We start from the raw sequence: 15,891 nt of genomic DNA, 5'->3' as shown, positions 1-15,891 counted from the left end.
GGAAGGTACAGAGCTCCAAACCAAAGGAATGAGCAGTCTATTCAATGAAATAATACGAGAAAACTTCCCAGACTTGAAGAATGAGACAGAATCCCAAATCCTAGAAGCCTACAGGACGCCGAATGTGCAAAATCATAAGAGATCCACACCTAGACACATTATAATGAAGATGCCCAACATACAGAATAAGGAGAGAATTTTAAAAGCTACAAGAGAAAGGAAGCAGATTACATTTAGGGGTAAGCCAATCAGGATAACAGCTGATCTTTCAACACAGACTCTGAAAGCTAGAAGATCCTGGAATAACATATTTCAAACACTGAAAGAAAATGGGTTCCAACCAAGAATTGTGTATCCAGCGAAATTAAGCTTCAGGATGTAAGATGAAATTAAAACCTTCCACGATAAACAAAAGTTTAAAGAATTCGCAGCTAGAAAACCATCTCTTCAAAACATCCTCGCCAAAGCATTACAGGAAGAGGAAATGGAAAATAACAATGAAAACCAACAGTGGGAGGTAGGACAGTAAAGGGGGGGAAATAATCAAAGAGGAAAACAAACCATGTTTAGTAACATAAATAAACAAATATGGCTGGAAGAACAACCCATATCTCAATAATAACCCTAAATGTTAATGGCTTAAACTCACCAATTAAGAGACACAGGCTAGTAGAATGGATCACAAAACAAGACCCAACAATATGCTGCCTACAGGAGACGCATTTGATAGGAAAAGACATACATAGGCTGAAGGTGAAAGGTTGGGAAAAATCATATCACTCATATGGACTTCGGAAACAAGCAGGTGTGTCCATACTCATATCAAATAAAATATATTTCAAGCCAAAGTTAATCAAAAGGGATAAAGAGGGACACTACATACTGCTCAAGGGAACCATACACCAACAAGACATAACAATCATAAATATATAGGCCCCAAACAATGGTGCAGCTATGTTCATCAAACAAACTCTTCTCAAGTTCAAGAGTCTAATAGACCACCATACAATAATCATGGGAGACTTCAACACACCTCTCTCGCCACTGGACAGATCTTCCAAACAAAAGTTGAATAAGGAAACTATAGAACTCAATAACACAATTAATAACCTAGACTTAATTGACATATATAGAGTATACCACCCAACATCAAGCAGTTACACTTTTTTCTCAGCAGCACATGGATCCTTCTCAAAAATAGATCATATATTATGTCACAGGGCAACTCTTAGACAATGTAAAGGAGTAGAGATAATACCATGCATCTTATCTGATCATAATTGAATGAAACTGAAAATCAACGATAAAAGAAGGAAGGAAAACTCATGCATCACTTGGAGAATGAACAATAGGTTACTGAATGATCAATGGGTTATAGAAGACATCAAGGAGGAAATTAAAAAATTCTTAGAGATAAATGAAAACACAGACACAACATATCGGAATCTATGGGACACATTGAAAGCAGTTCTAAGAGGAAAATTCATTGCTTGGAGTTCATTCCTTAAAAAAAGAAAAAACCAACAAATAAATGATCTCATAGTTCATCTCAAAATCCTAGAAAAAGAAGATCAAAACAACAGCAAAAGAAGTAGAAGGCAAGAAATAATTAAAATCAGAGCTGAAATTAATGAAATCGAAACAAAAGAAACAATTGAAAAAATTGACAAAACTAAAAGTTGGTTCTTTGAAAAAATAAACAAAATCGACAGACCCTTAGCCATGCTAGCGAAGAGAAGAAGAGAGAGAACTCAAATTACTAGCATACGGGATGAAAAAGGCAATATCACAACAGACACTTCAGAAATACAGAAGATAACCAAAAACTATTTTAATCCTTATACTCCAATAAATTAGAAGATAGTGAAGGCATCGATAAATTTCTGAAGTCATATGATCTGCCCAGATTGAGTCAGGAGGATATAGACAACCTAAACAGACCAATATCAATCGAGGAAATAGAAGAAACCATCAAAAGACTACCAACTAAGAAAAGCCCAGGACCGGATGGGTATACAGCAGAGTTTTACAAAACCTTTAAAGAAGAACTAATACCAATACTTTTCAAGCTACTTCAGGAAATAGAAAAAGAGGGAGAACTTCCAAATTCATTCTATGAGGCCAACATCACCCTGATACCTAAACCAGACAAAGAGACTTCAAAGAAAGAAAACTACAGACCAATATCTCTAATGAACCTAGATGCAAAAATCCTCAATAAAATTCTGGCGAATCGGATACAAAAACATATCAAAAAAATTGTGCACCATGATCAAGTAGGATTCATCCCTGGGATGCAAGGCTGGTTCAATATACGGAAATCAATAAATGTTATTCACCACATCAATAGACTTAAAAATAAGAACCATATGATCATCTCGATAGATGCAAAAAAGCATTCGACAAAGTACAGCATCCCTTTATGTTCAAAACTCTAGAAAAACTAGGGATAACAGGAACATACCTCAATATTGTAAAAGCAATCTACACTAAGCCTCAGGCTAGCATCATTCTGAATGGAGAAAAACTGAAGGCATTCCCTCTAAAATCTGGAACAAGACAGGGATGCCCTCTCTCTCCACTTCTGTTCAACATAGTTCTCGAAACACTGGCCAGAGCAATTAGACAGACGAAAGAAATTAAAGGCATAAAAATAGGAAAAGAAGAACTTAAATTATCACTATTTGCAGATGATATGATTCTATACCTAGCAGACCCAAAAGGCTCTACAAAGAAACTATTAGAGCTAATAAATGAATTCAGCAAAGTGGCAGGATATAAAATCAATACGCATAAATCAAAGGCATTCCTGTATATCAGCGACAAATCCTCTGAAATGGAAATGAGGACAACCACTCCATTCACAATATCTTCAAAAAAAAATAAAATACTTGGGAATCAACCTAACAAAAAAGGTGAAAGACTTATACAATGAAAACTACAGAACCCTAAAGAGAGAAATAGAAGAAGATCTTAGAAGATGGAAAAATATACCCTGTTCATGGATAGGCAGAACTAACATCATCAAAATGGCGATATTACCAAAAGTTCTCTATAGGTTTAATGCAATGCCCATCAAAATCCCAACGGCATTTCTTGTAGAAATAGGGAAAGCAATCATGAAATTCATATGGAAAAATAAAAGACCCAGAATAGCAAAAACAATGCTAAGCAGGAAGTGTGAATCAGGCGGTATAGCGATACCAGACTTCAGACTATACTACAGAGCAATAGTAACAAAAACAGCATGGTACTGGTACCAAAACAGGCGGGTGGACCAATGGTACAGAATAGAGGACACAGAAACCAATCCACAAAACTACAACTATCTTATATTTGATAAAGGGGCTAAAAGCATGCAATGGAGGAAGGATAGCATCTTCAACAAATGGTGCTGGGAAAACTGGAAATCCATATGCAACAAAATGAAACTGAATCCCTTTCTCTCGCCATGCACAAAAGTGAATTCAAAATGGATCAAGGAGCTTAATATCAAATCAGAGACACGCCGTCTGACAGAAGAAAAAGTTGGCTACGATCTACATTCGGTGGGGTCGGGCTCCAAATTCCTCAATAGGACACCCATAGCACAAAAGTTAATAACTAGAATCAACAAATGGGACTTACTCAAACTAAAAAGTTTTTTCTCAGCAAAAGAAACAATAAGAGAGGTAAATAGGGAGCCTACACCCTGGGAACAAATCTTTACTCCTCACACTTCAGATAGAGCCCTAATATCCAGAGTATACAAAGAACTCAAAAAATTAGACAATAAGAGAACAAACAACCCAATCAACAAATGGGCCAAGGACCTGAACAGACACTTCTCAGAGGAGGACATACAGTCAATCAACAAGTACATGAAAAAATGCTCACCATCTCTAGCTGTCAGAGAAATGCAAATCAAAACCACCCTAAGATACCATTTCACTCCAGTAAGATTGGCAGCGATTATGAAGTCAAACAACAACAAGTGCTGGCGAGGATGTGGGGAAAAGGGTACACTTGTACATTGCTGGTGGGACTGCAGATTGGTGCAGCCAATTTGGAAAGCAGTATGGAGATTTCTTGGAAAGCTGGGAATGGAGCCACCATTTGACCCAGCTATTCCCCTTCTTGGTCTATTCCCTAAAGACCTAAAAAGAGCATGCTATAGGGACACTGCTACATCGATGTTCATAGCCGCACAATTCACAATAGCAAGACTGTGGAACCAACCTAGATGCCCTTCAATAGACGAATGGATAAAAAAAATGTGGCATTTATACACAATGGAGTATTACTCTGCATTAAAAAATGACAAAATCATAGAATTTGCAGGGAAATGGATGGCATTAGAGCAGATTATGCTAAGTGAAGCTAGCCAATCCCTAAAAAACAAATGCCAAATGTCTTCTTTGATATAAGGAGAGTAACTAAGATCAGAGTAGGGACGAAGAGCAGGAGAAGAAGATTAACATTTAACAGGGATGAGAGGTGGGAGGGAAAGGGAGAGAGAAGGGAAATTGCATGGAAATGGAAGGAGACCCTCAGGGTTATACAGTGGAGGGGGTAGAGAGAGAGGAGGGGAGGGGAGGGGGGAGGGTGGAGGATGGGAAAGGCAGCGGAGCACAACAGACACTAGTATGGCAATATGTAAATCAATGGATGTGTAACTGATGTGATTCTGCAATCTGTGTATGGGGTGAAGTTGGGAGTTCATAACCCACTTGAATCAAAGTGTGGAATATGATATGTCAAGAAATTTGTAATGTTTTGAACAACCAACAATAAAAAATAAAAAAAAGAAAATAAAACTCTTTTAAACTGGCAACTTCCAGAATGAATCAGAGGTAACTTAAAATACATAATATATGCAACAGATTAGGAAATTGCCATAAGGGGAAATATGAGGTGAGAGCATGAAAAATAAAACTAGAGGTAGGAGGTGCTGGGGTTGTGGCTCAGTAGTAGAGTACTTGCCTGGCATATGTAAGGCACTGGGTTCGATCCTTAGTACCACATAAAAATAAATAAAATAAAGGTATTGTGTCCATTTACAACTAAAAGTATTTAAAAAAAACAACTAGAAGTAGGTTTAGTACATAAAACAATTTCTTTTGAATTTAGAAAAATTTGAAACAATAAAAAAGTATGTGTAGAATATGATTAAATATATTATGATTTAGCTGTATTGTGCAATACTATGGCAACCAAGAGAAAAAATGGCATGTATTTGTGAACACTGAAATAAAATGCTATTTAGTGGAGAAGAGTTTAAGTTGCAGAACATGCATGTAGGATTTCACCATTTTTGTAAATATTGCTTACATACCTATTTTATATACATACAAAAGTCTCAAAAGACACATCTCAAGCATATCAGTTTTAGAGAAGGAAGTGGATATTTCTTCACATTGAAAGCAAAGAGATAAACACAATCAGTTAATGTGGTTTAGAGTGTTCAGAAGACAAAACCAGGAGAAGTCTAGCTGTCTTTGCTCTTGAGGGACACAGTAGATGTTTCTATGATGGGTGGTGGTTTCAGCTGTCACTGTAAGACCATGGCACCATCCAGTGTAGATTTCTGTAAGGTGAGTCTATGAGATGACAAAATGATGCCCTTTAATGTGCAGCTTCCTGAATGTCTGGTTTGAAATGAGGGTAAATCAGACCATCGAGAGGAAAGATGGATTCACCTATTCTTAGCCCTCTATGACTTGGGGGTCATTTGCTTGTTCTTCTTGGTACCTTCCAAGCATTGCACATCTGGGCATACATAGAAAATGATAATATTTTCCAGGATAAACTTACTCTAGGGGGTTGCCTGTAGCTGGCAGAAATTGATGCTGAGCTTTACTGGCCCCAAGAACCCTGTGCCTCAACTCAGTCCAGGGCTGGGTGGAGCCTCATGTTAGCATATCTCTAATTCTTTAGTGTTGTCCTCTGCCCACCCACTAGGAAGCTCTGATTCTAATTTGTAAGTCTTTTTAAAGCTTCTATGTTGAATTCAATTTTTTATGACATATTTCATATTTTTGATATAGATGATAGGTTGTATATTGTTATGGAACTTATAGAAGGAGCCCCACTTGGTGAGCATTTCAGTTCTTTGAAGGAAAAACAACACCATTTCACTGAAGAAAGATTATGGAAAATATTTATACAGGTATGCCTTTATCTTCATTCATTTTTTCATAATGTAGTAAAGTTTCAAACTGATTTCTTAGAGACATGCAGTAGTCATCATTGGTTATACATATACTAGGGGAAATAAAATTTGTTTTTATTCTTATTTCAAGTTATGCTTAGCTCTACGGTACTTACACAAGGAGAAGAGGATTGTCCATAGAGATCTGACGCCAAATAACATTATGTTGGGGGATAAGGACAAAGTAACAGTTAGTAAGTATAAAAATCTTAAAATTTTTCACTAAAGAATTTCGGAGTGTTATTCTAAAGTAGAATATTATTCCAGAGTAGTAGAGTAGTGTCCAATGGTACTTTGGGCATGGATAGACATATTTTGTATATCTGCTGTCTGTGTCCATTAGCCACATGTGTCTTTTCGGTACTTAGAACGTTGCTAGCATGGACAAGGAAAGGAATTTTATTGCATTTTTGTTACTTTATATATCCATGTGTAAGTAGTGGCTACCATATTGGATAGTGACTAATCTAGTTCCAAATGGTTGTGTTGTATTTTACTCATATGAAAGAACGAAGTACTTTTAGGATACTTGAGAATTTGATTCCCAAATCAATGGTTTCTAGGTTCTTTTCTTTTCCTTATAACACTACTACATCAACAAAAGTTTTTGTGAGCACGTGATCACAATGTGGTTTGTTTTAAACCATTTCACCATAGTTTGTGTCTCATGGGTAACAAATGTACATATTAAGGGCTGCCAAAAAAAAAAAATCCAGCCATTTGTATTCTTCAACATTTTTTCCCCACAATATTTTTAAAATATGTAGCCACTGGGACTAATGTTGGATACAATTTTACAAATTAGAAGGTTTTTTCATCTTCACATTTGTTTGATTCTGAATCACAACTTAAATTTTTTTTTTTTTTTAATGTACAGTAACATATGAACTTTCTTCTCTTTTCTTCACTTGTGTTACCCTCATGGACAACAAGTAGGGAGACCCATGTCCATCTATGTCAGCTTATTAATAAATTTTAAACATATATCGCTGTACAAAGATTCTATAGTACATAAAAACTTCTACATAAATAAAATATAATGGGTTGCATTTAAAAATAAAATTATAAGTTTCAATAATTTTCCTCATCCTTTCTCCTCCATGGATTGCCTTACACACCCAGTTTGGAAACTATGCCCAAAGTTGAGGTGACAGACATGACATCTAAAGCTGGGTTCTTTACTTTTACAAGAAACTAATAACTCAAGAAGGTCATTCTAAATGTACACATTTTTCCATAACCATGTCTTCATGAATAATGACTAAGTGTCCAGATTTTTATAAGTGGAACATCCTATATTAGTTAAAAAATTTAAAAATCCTACCCCAAATAGAAACTATGGATAACCCTTTATGCAAAGTTACTTGGAAATATTTCCAAGCCAGTCCATTGTGAAGTAAAAAAAGAGAGATCAAGTAATTGTGAATCCTCATTTTGGACACACATCTGCTAAATCATCTGAAATTAATTATAATTTTGTTGACTATGAGTTTTTAAATTTTTCTCTTTTTACAAATTGGATCTTTTTTTTTCCTTAAGAGTTTTTATAATTTATTTACATGAAAGGACCTTAATTTTTAAGTTAATAAGGATTATTATAAATTGTGTATTTGAATTTGATAGCAAGTGTGTGTGTGTGTGTGTGTGTGTGTGTGAGAGAGAGAGAGAGAGAGAGAGAGAGAGAGAGAGAGAGAGAGAATCATAGAACAAATCTGTTTAATTCTCTTAAATGGGTATTCAGGTGAATTTTTTTGAGTAATAGCTACCTATTTCACTTTTTTACTCAGATTAGTTATAATCCTCTCCTCTGGTTACATTTAAATATACTATTTAATCTTTATTGCAGTAGCCTGATGTCTTTCTAAACTTAACTTTAATTAGTTTTTATATTTATGTTAACTTTATTTAGTTGTTTACAAATAGTAAAATAGTTTACAAAATAAAATAGGTAAGAAAGACAAGATTCTTGCCCCACCCCTTTGCAACTTCTAGTTCTGTTCCTCCAAAAAAAAAAAAAAAAAAAAAAAAATCCCCTAAAAGTTTGCAATCTTTTTAGTTTTTGTTTTTTGTGTTTTGTTTTATTTGTTTGTTTTTGTTTTTTAGCTCTATGGTATTCGACTTCTTATTGTGACAGTTTAGGGTATAATTCTCTTTTTTCCTATTCTTCCCTGCCAATGTATCCTGACAATACAGTTATAGCACAATTTCCATGTAAGCTCATTTTCCATGTTTACTACTACTGTATAATTATTGTTCAGTGTTAATAAACTTTCCCATAGGCCTTTTTGTTTTTCTTTGAGTTCATAATGGCCTTCTTTCTTGTTTGTGTTCCTAGTCTTCCGTGTACCTAGTGTTACTTCTTCCAGTATCTTCCAAGAGGATTACAAAAGCCCTCTGTGTATTATGTCCTTGTAGTTCAAGCTTGATGGTGACTTCCGTGACAGCCATTGCCCTAGAACTTTTAGTTGCTAACTTTAATTCTCCAGTTGGTGTCTCTGTTTCTTGCGTCCTGTGTCTTTCTCTCTCTCTCGTTTTTTAAAAAAACTCTTCTGTTTCTGAAATGTATCTTCTAGCATTTTTCCTAAGCAAGAGTGCTTTGAGTCATATTTTTTGGATGTTCCGTGCCAGAGACTATTTTTTTTTAAATTTTTATTGTTGGTTGTTCAAAACATTACATAGTTCTTGATATATCATATTTCACACTTTGATTCAAGTGGGTTATGAACTCCCATTTTTACCCCATATACGGATTGCAGAATCACATCAGTTACACATCCATTGATTTACATATTGCCATACTAGTGTCTGTTGTCAGAGACTATTTTTATGAGCCCTTCACACTTGACCCTCATTCTCAGGTGGACATTATTATCTTTCCAGACTCTGAGACATTCCTTCCGTGTTCTCGTATATGGTTTTGCTGGAAATCCAGTGCTGTCCCACTTCCCATTTCATCTCTCTGGAGACTTTCAGGATGCTCCCTCTTCTCACTGCTGTGGGTGAATCTTGTTTTTCAATGCCTCTGGAACCAGGAGTGCTCTTCAATCTGGAAATGTAAAAACTTCCGCCCTGGGAATTTTTCCTGTATTATCTCTTTACTGTTTTCATCCTGCTTTTCTTCTGTCTCATTTTCTAGAACTCCCATTGTCCTTTGGTATAATTTGTACTAAATGACCTCCTTATTTTTAAGACAGTTCTTCTCTTAGCTAATATTTCTTTATCTCTTTATTGAACTTTAGAATTATTTCTTTAACTTTAGTTTTTGTTCTATTGAGTACTTAATGTTTTAAAATCACATTTTTACTTTCCAAAAATTTATCTGTTCTTTGTCCCATTTCCATGGAATTCTGCTTTCATTCTCTTAGTACAGGAGATATCTAGATAGACAGATATAGACAGATAGATAGATGTAGATATCTATCTATATATCTACATCTATAGATAGATAGACATCTATGTATATATCTAAATAGATATATATCTATATTGATCTATATAGATATAATCTATATCTATCTATATAGATATCTATATATCTATATCTATCTCTATATATCTATATTGTACATATAGATATCTATATATGTATATCTATAGATATCTATATATATGTAAAAAAATTTTTCCCCTCGAGGCTTTCTATTGTTTCTGTATTATCTGAGCCTTTGTCTCTCTCTTTATCCCTCCTCTCCATCCTCAGTCTGAGCTCTTTCTCCTCCTAGAAGACATACTTCTCAGCTGTCTGGTGATCCTGAGCTGGCCTTTAATAATCATGAGAGTGGCATGAAAAGGCTATTGTCAGGCCTGAGTTCCAGTTGAGGCCTGGTAAACTTCATCATAGCATGATGGAAATCTTCCTCTGGAGACCCCAAGTCATTATCTAAGCTTCCAGAGAATGGTCCTCTAGCATACATATTGCCCCATGCAGAGGAATGGACGTGTGACTGCTGTCCTTCTGGGAGCAGTGTGGACAAAGGGGGTTTAAGGGAACCATATTCAGCTGACTTTCAGTGAACTCCTGTGGGTCCAGCCTTATGCTGCTTGGTACCTTGCTAGTTCAGCTTGTTTGGAAAAGTAAATCTGTTTTCTGTCGGGAGCAGAGGGTACCTAATTTCCTGACTGTGTGGGTGTGGAAGGGGCCCCCGAGGACTTGATCTCCATTCCATAGCCTGGGCTCTTTGCTTTTTTTTTCCTCCTCCCTGGTGTCCCTGGGCTCTGTAGGGTGGATGAACTCGCATTTTGGCATTCTTGTTCCCTGACCCATAGACCAGGACTTCTGCTTTGCTGAGTCTGTCACTTTCCTGCCCCCACTACTTTCCATCTTCCAAAACTTCATTGGATTATTTTATCCTCTGCTACTGTCAAGCTCATTCTCATTGTCCTTCTGTAAAGTGAGACTTCCAAGTAAACCCCTTCCTTTATTTTAGCAAGGTTTTGAGATTTTGAAGAGGTAAACACATAAATGTTCAATTCACCTTTTAACCCAAAAGACAGACTAGATGCATTAAATCTCTTAGGCTTAATAAAATGAACCATTTTATATTGACTGTCCAACTTTTTAATTCTGTCTGTCCTCAAGTCATATGGGGCTCCCTACAAAAAGTTACTTTAGGTTATAAAAGTAAGAAAACTTTTAATTTTTTTTTAGCTTGACCCTTAATTGCATTCTGCTCAATCTTATTCTTACTAATATTTTCAGACTTCTATTTAGAGGTTATTGAATTAAAATTTATTTTCAATATTTAAGGCTTTTTAGTGAGGCAGTATTGTCCTACTTTCAAGTAAAGAAGCAGTGGTAAATACAGTTTAGTCCAATTTTTCTCTGCTAAGCCAATTGTATGGCCAGGGATTTTATGTGCCACCATTATTTTCAATGAGCATAAAATGATTTTATGACTAAAAAGAATTCACAATACTTTCATTTAGAAATATTTTAAATACTTTGTATACAACCAGAGATATGAAAACTTGTGCTCTACATGTGTAATATGAATTGTAATGCATTCTACTGTCACATATAACAAATTAGAATAAAAAAATTAAAAAAAATATTTTAAATAGAATCATGTTGATATTTTGTTCAGTGTCTATCACTATTGATAAAAATATGGCCACTAGACTTTTATACTTAAGAAGGCTTATGGTTACATTAAAATCTTACAATGTTAATTTGAAACTAAGTATTCCAAATTCCCATATTTGGGGAGGTTGAAGCATACATAGTTGCACTGCATAAAACACATGAAAACAGGCTAGCTGCCATGGATGAGAGAACATTTCACCACCACCAGGGGGCAGCCTTGTCCTGTTTTATTTTTCTCTCTTCCTGTGCTGGAAGGTTTATGTGCTTCCAGAAAAGAAGCACAGAATTGCCAAATGATGTTTGAGCTGCACAGGACCAAGTACATTGAAAATGTGAACAGGATAAACAAAAAATAAGGCTTTAAGAAAGCTAAAAATTTATTCTCTGTTTTCTCAATATAGGTGAGATAAATGTTTTAAGATTGAGATTAGTTTGCAATAATTTATAGTAAGCATGCTGGCTGGACTTGCTGTTATGAGAAAGCAGAGCGAAAAGTACTAACGTATTTAGTATGCATGTTTTTTTTTTTTTACGAACGTCATCTACTTTTAATGTATAACTATATTTCCACTCAAAAGATCTTTTGTATGTTTTGTTTTTGTGGTGCTGGGGATAGAACCCAGGGTCTCATGCATAACAGGCAAGCGTCCTACCACTGAGCTACACCCCCAGCCCCAAAACCTTTTAACAACATGTGCCATGACACACATCCAACTCTCGCTCCTGCATTTATTTGAAGCATTTGAGGCCACATGAGGGAACAAACTCTGACTCAGCAGCACACTGGGAAAACACAAAGTCTGCTCAAAGTGTTGTCCCTGCCAAGTATAACATCCACCTCGTATCATCACAGTGCAGAATGACTCTGGTGGGAAGTGGGATAACATGAACTTACCCTCAAACCTGCTATTTCACACTTCATGGCCTTTCCACAATTTCATGTAAATCTTTCATGTCCCTTGCACCTTCTGCTTCCAGACATAAAAGAAATGAGGCCTGGGGTTGTGGCTCAGTGGTAGAGCACTTGCCTCGAGTGTGTGTGAGGCCCTGAGTTCGATCCTCAGCACCACCTAAAAATAAACGAATAAAATACAGACATTCTGTCCATCTAAAAATATTAGCAAAAGAAAGAAAGACAGGAAAAGTAAGCACAGAACTCACTCAATTATAGTTAGCCGTTTCAGACATGCCTTGAGTACCTGACTCGGGAGGTTGCATTGCTCATTCTGCAAGCAAACGGGCTGCACGTGTTTTTATTTCTCAAGTGACATTTGACGGCTGCTGATGGTAACAACAAGGCCAGCCTTGATTCAGTTGTAGCATTTACCAAAGGCTTCAGTGCTCCTCAAATGGCATTATATATCAGGTACTGTGAGGATGGAAATAAGATGAAAGACCATGCTTTCTGCCCCCTGAGCTCACAGCCTGGTGGGAAGACTCCAGTTATTCACTCAGCAGCTGTTTTGTGAACTGTCACATCTTGCAGGAGTAAGGAAAAACACAGTAGACACGGCTCTACCTTCATGAAACTCAGGGTGACACTACAGGGTGAGAAGGTCTAGAGCGCAGGTGCACGGTACTCTTCTGTGAGTCAGGCCAGGGCATGCTGTACTGCAGTAATGACCTGGAAACCCCAGCAGATGAGAACAGCCACAAACTACAGCCCGTGGGGCAAATCCAGGCATGGCCTGTTTTTATATGTCTTGTGAGCTAAGAAAGGTTTTTATATTTTTAAGGGGTTGTTAAAAAGCAGAACATGGTAACAAAGACTATGTGTGGCCCACAAAGTCTGAAATGTTTACTGTTGGCTCTTCACAGACAAAGTGTGTCCACCCCCAGAACAACAAGGCTTCTCTCCTGCTTGTGCAGTGTATCCATTGTGGGTCAGTCAGGGGGCCATGCTCAGAGACCCAGACCGCCCACACCTGCCTTTATTCCTGCTTCCACGTTGCAGGGGCACAGAAGAGAAAACATGGCCAACATACCTCGGCTCTAGCACTTCTGCAGATGAGTGTCACGTCCACTTCTGCTCAGATTTTATGGGTCAAAGAAAGTCAGATTAATGGTGTGAGGTTGCATTTGTCCTGAGAACATACTGGTGAGCCATGACGTAGTCCACCCTGACTGTCACACACAGGGCAGAGCGTGACCAACTCTGCCTGAGGCAGCTTTGGGTGAGGAGTTAAGCAGGGAAAGTAGGAGCAGTTGTGGCTGAGGCATGGCAAATGCCAGATTGTGGACAAGAAGAAATACAGTGCCCTTGGGCGCTACCAAGATGTCCGGTGTGGCAAGAGAATAGGGACCTCGGTGGGCGAGGAGCTTGGACAGTGTCTTTGGGTCAAAGGGGGGGGGAAAGACTTACAGAATCTCGAGTCACTTGGTTGTCTACCCTCACACATCTGTTGTGGGAAGGAAGGCCGCAGGACTTTTCTCAATCAGCATATTGTCCTCATGTTACTGAGAAAATAAGAATATATTGTATTCAGTTCATCACAGTTACCTTGTATTGTTATTGTGTCTTATAAAATAAGGAGGGAATGTTGAAGAAAAATTCAGTCAGATCCAGTTTTTGAAATATTTGGAAGATTCTCACACCTTCGGTGGGTGTAGTGGGGTTTTACAGAGAGATAGAACCATTGGGGCATTTATTAGGGGAATGAGCTCATGTGATTTTTTGGAAACTGGGAGGTTCCATGGTAAGTCATTGGCAAGTGGAAAAGAACAGAAAAGTTGATACCATGTCTCAGTCCAAGTCCAGAAGCCTCAGCCAGGGAAGCCGAGGGTTCAACCCCCAGTTCAAGGCCAAAGAATTTGGAGTTCTGAAATGTCCAAGGGCAAAAGGAATGGCATCATGCTGTGTGTGTATGGAGTACGCAGAGAACACAAGACTGCCCTTGACCTCCTGTTCTTTCTTACAACAATCTGGCCCTTAGCATTTCTACTTAATAAGGGAACTGCGTTAAGTTCCATTATTCCAAATGATAGTAACTGATAACAAAGCCCACACTGGAAAATGATTTAGAAGACCCACATATAATAAGGACATTAGTTTTCCCAAGAATCTCCTTCTGCTGGTAGATATCCTGTTTGAGTTCCACAGATGTAGAATTACCCAGAACTCAGAAAGCATTCTTGTATCAGGTATTAAAATCTTTACTCAGAAGCTCCCTGTCAGCAAAATTAGGAGGTAACGATGCTGTTGAGAGAAACACCTTCCCTCTGCCTCATTCAGGTCAGGGTCTACATTAGGGAGGGAAATTGTGGGACGATAGGAGGTGGCATGGTGAAAGGGCCTCTGGTTCACCAGACCCCTCCTCTAAATTAAGGAATTTCCTGAGATGTTAACTCGGTTGCCATTTTGTCACAGAGAATTTCCTGATCAATTGTTTCCCCTATAAGAATCTCTTTCTCTTTAGCTCTTTTTTTGGAGGGGGAGGTACCAGGGATTGAATTCAGGGGCACTTGACCACTGAGTCATGCCCCAAGCCCATTTTTGTACTTTCTTTAGAGACAGGGTCTCACTGAGTTGCTTAGCACCTTGGATTTTTGCTGAGGCTGGCTTTGAACTCATGATCCTCCTGTCTCAGCCTCCCGAGCCACTGGGATTACAGGCATTGGCCTCGTACACGAGTCTCTTTACACCATATATCTTACCTGTCCCGATTTTGTCAAAGTATAAAGATACCTTTATGTCACTTCTACGTGTGATTCTTTATTTAACATAGATCTCCGCCACTAGTTCTTCAGGTCTGTGTCAACATTGGTGGTTTCTGACCTGGTTATGATCTTTGAAACTAGCCCAGTACCTGCAACATGGGTCATCAGTGTTGTACAACTGAGAGAACTGATGAGTGGTTGGACAATTTTGAAGGCCAGATAAGGTAGCTGGAGATTTTATTTAAAAAAAAAAAATAACAAGCAGTAGAGCTTCTGATACTTATCTAGGGACCAGCTGTACCGAAGACAGGGCTTTGGTGGATTCCAGGGGATTTGTGGACTGGATTAGAAGAAAAAGCCTTCTAATGAAGCACACACCCAGGTTGTTGCAGGCAGAGAGAGGGACCCTGGGCTCCCGGCACCTTTAAACCATGGTCACAGAAATCAAAGTTTCACCTACAAGAGCTGGTGAGGCAATGAACAGAGGAGCCAGAGAGAAGAGGCAGAGATTTCAAGCCCAGGAAATGGGGATGATGAGATGTCCTCTGCTTTAATGACAGACCACTGTGAACAGTGAAAAGAAGACATGCAAATAGGTATATGAAAAGCAGGAAGTGGCAGGTGCTTTATAAGGCTGGAGGAGAAACCTGAGACAAAGACTGGCCCTTCGTGTGGCTGGGTTGTGAACTTGGGAGTCCCTGACACATGCAGGTGATGGGCAGACGCTTTTGCACAGCGGAGTCCCTTGTGGAGAGGGAGGAGAATGTCTGCATCCGTGCAATATTTCCAAGGCCTTCTCATGTCCTGTTTCTTTTGGAGCAAACCCCCCTTGAGTTTCAGAGGACATTTTTGAAAGATCAGAGTAAGCAGAGTGGTGTGTCCAGTGTCACAGAGACAGTAAATGACAAAGCAAGAATCTAGGGGCTCAACCAGAGACCAGATGACTTTTGTATGTGAGGGC

General features: G+C 38.0%; 1 protein-coding gene across 5 annotated transcripts in view; it reads left to right on the top strand.

Moving 5' to 3' along the window:
• The window catches only part of Nek10 (NIMA related kinase 10), a 226,862-nt gene that overhangs the window by 70,716 nt on the left and 140,255 nt on the right, over positions 1–15,891 (top strand). For all 5 annotated transcript variants that reach the window (XM_046437346.2, XM_046437345.2, XM_046437347.2 and 2 more), the window contains 2 exons: positions 6,027–6,148; positions 6,282–6,384. In XM_046437346.2, coding sequence (XP_046293302.1) covers positions 6,027–6,148; positions 6,282–6,384 — 225 coding nt within the window. The remainder of the gene's footprint in view (positions 1–6,026; positions 6,149–6,281; positions 6,385–15,891) is intronic.

The sequence above is a fragment of the Marmota monax genome, unplaced genomic scaffold, assembly GCF_021218885.2.
Source record: "Marmota monax isolate L192 unplaced genomic scaffold, Marmota_monax_Labrador192_F-V1.1 WCK01_AAM20220418_F8-fsc00021, whole genome shotgun sequence".
NCBI classification, from domain to species: Eukaryota; Metazoa; Chordata; class Mammalia; order Rodentia; family Sciuridae; genus Marmota; species Marmota monax.
Note: the sequence above shows the minus strand (reverse complement) of the source record. Positions and strands in the feature narration are given on the sequence as shown.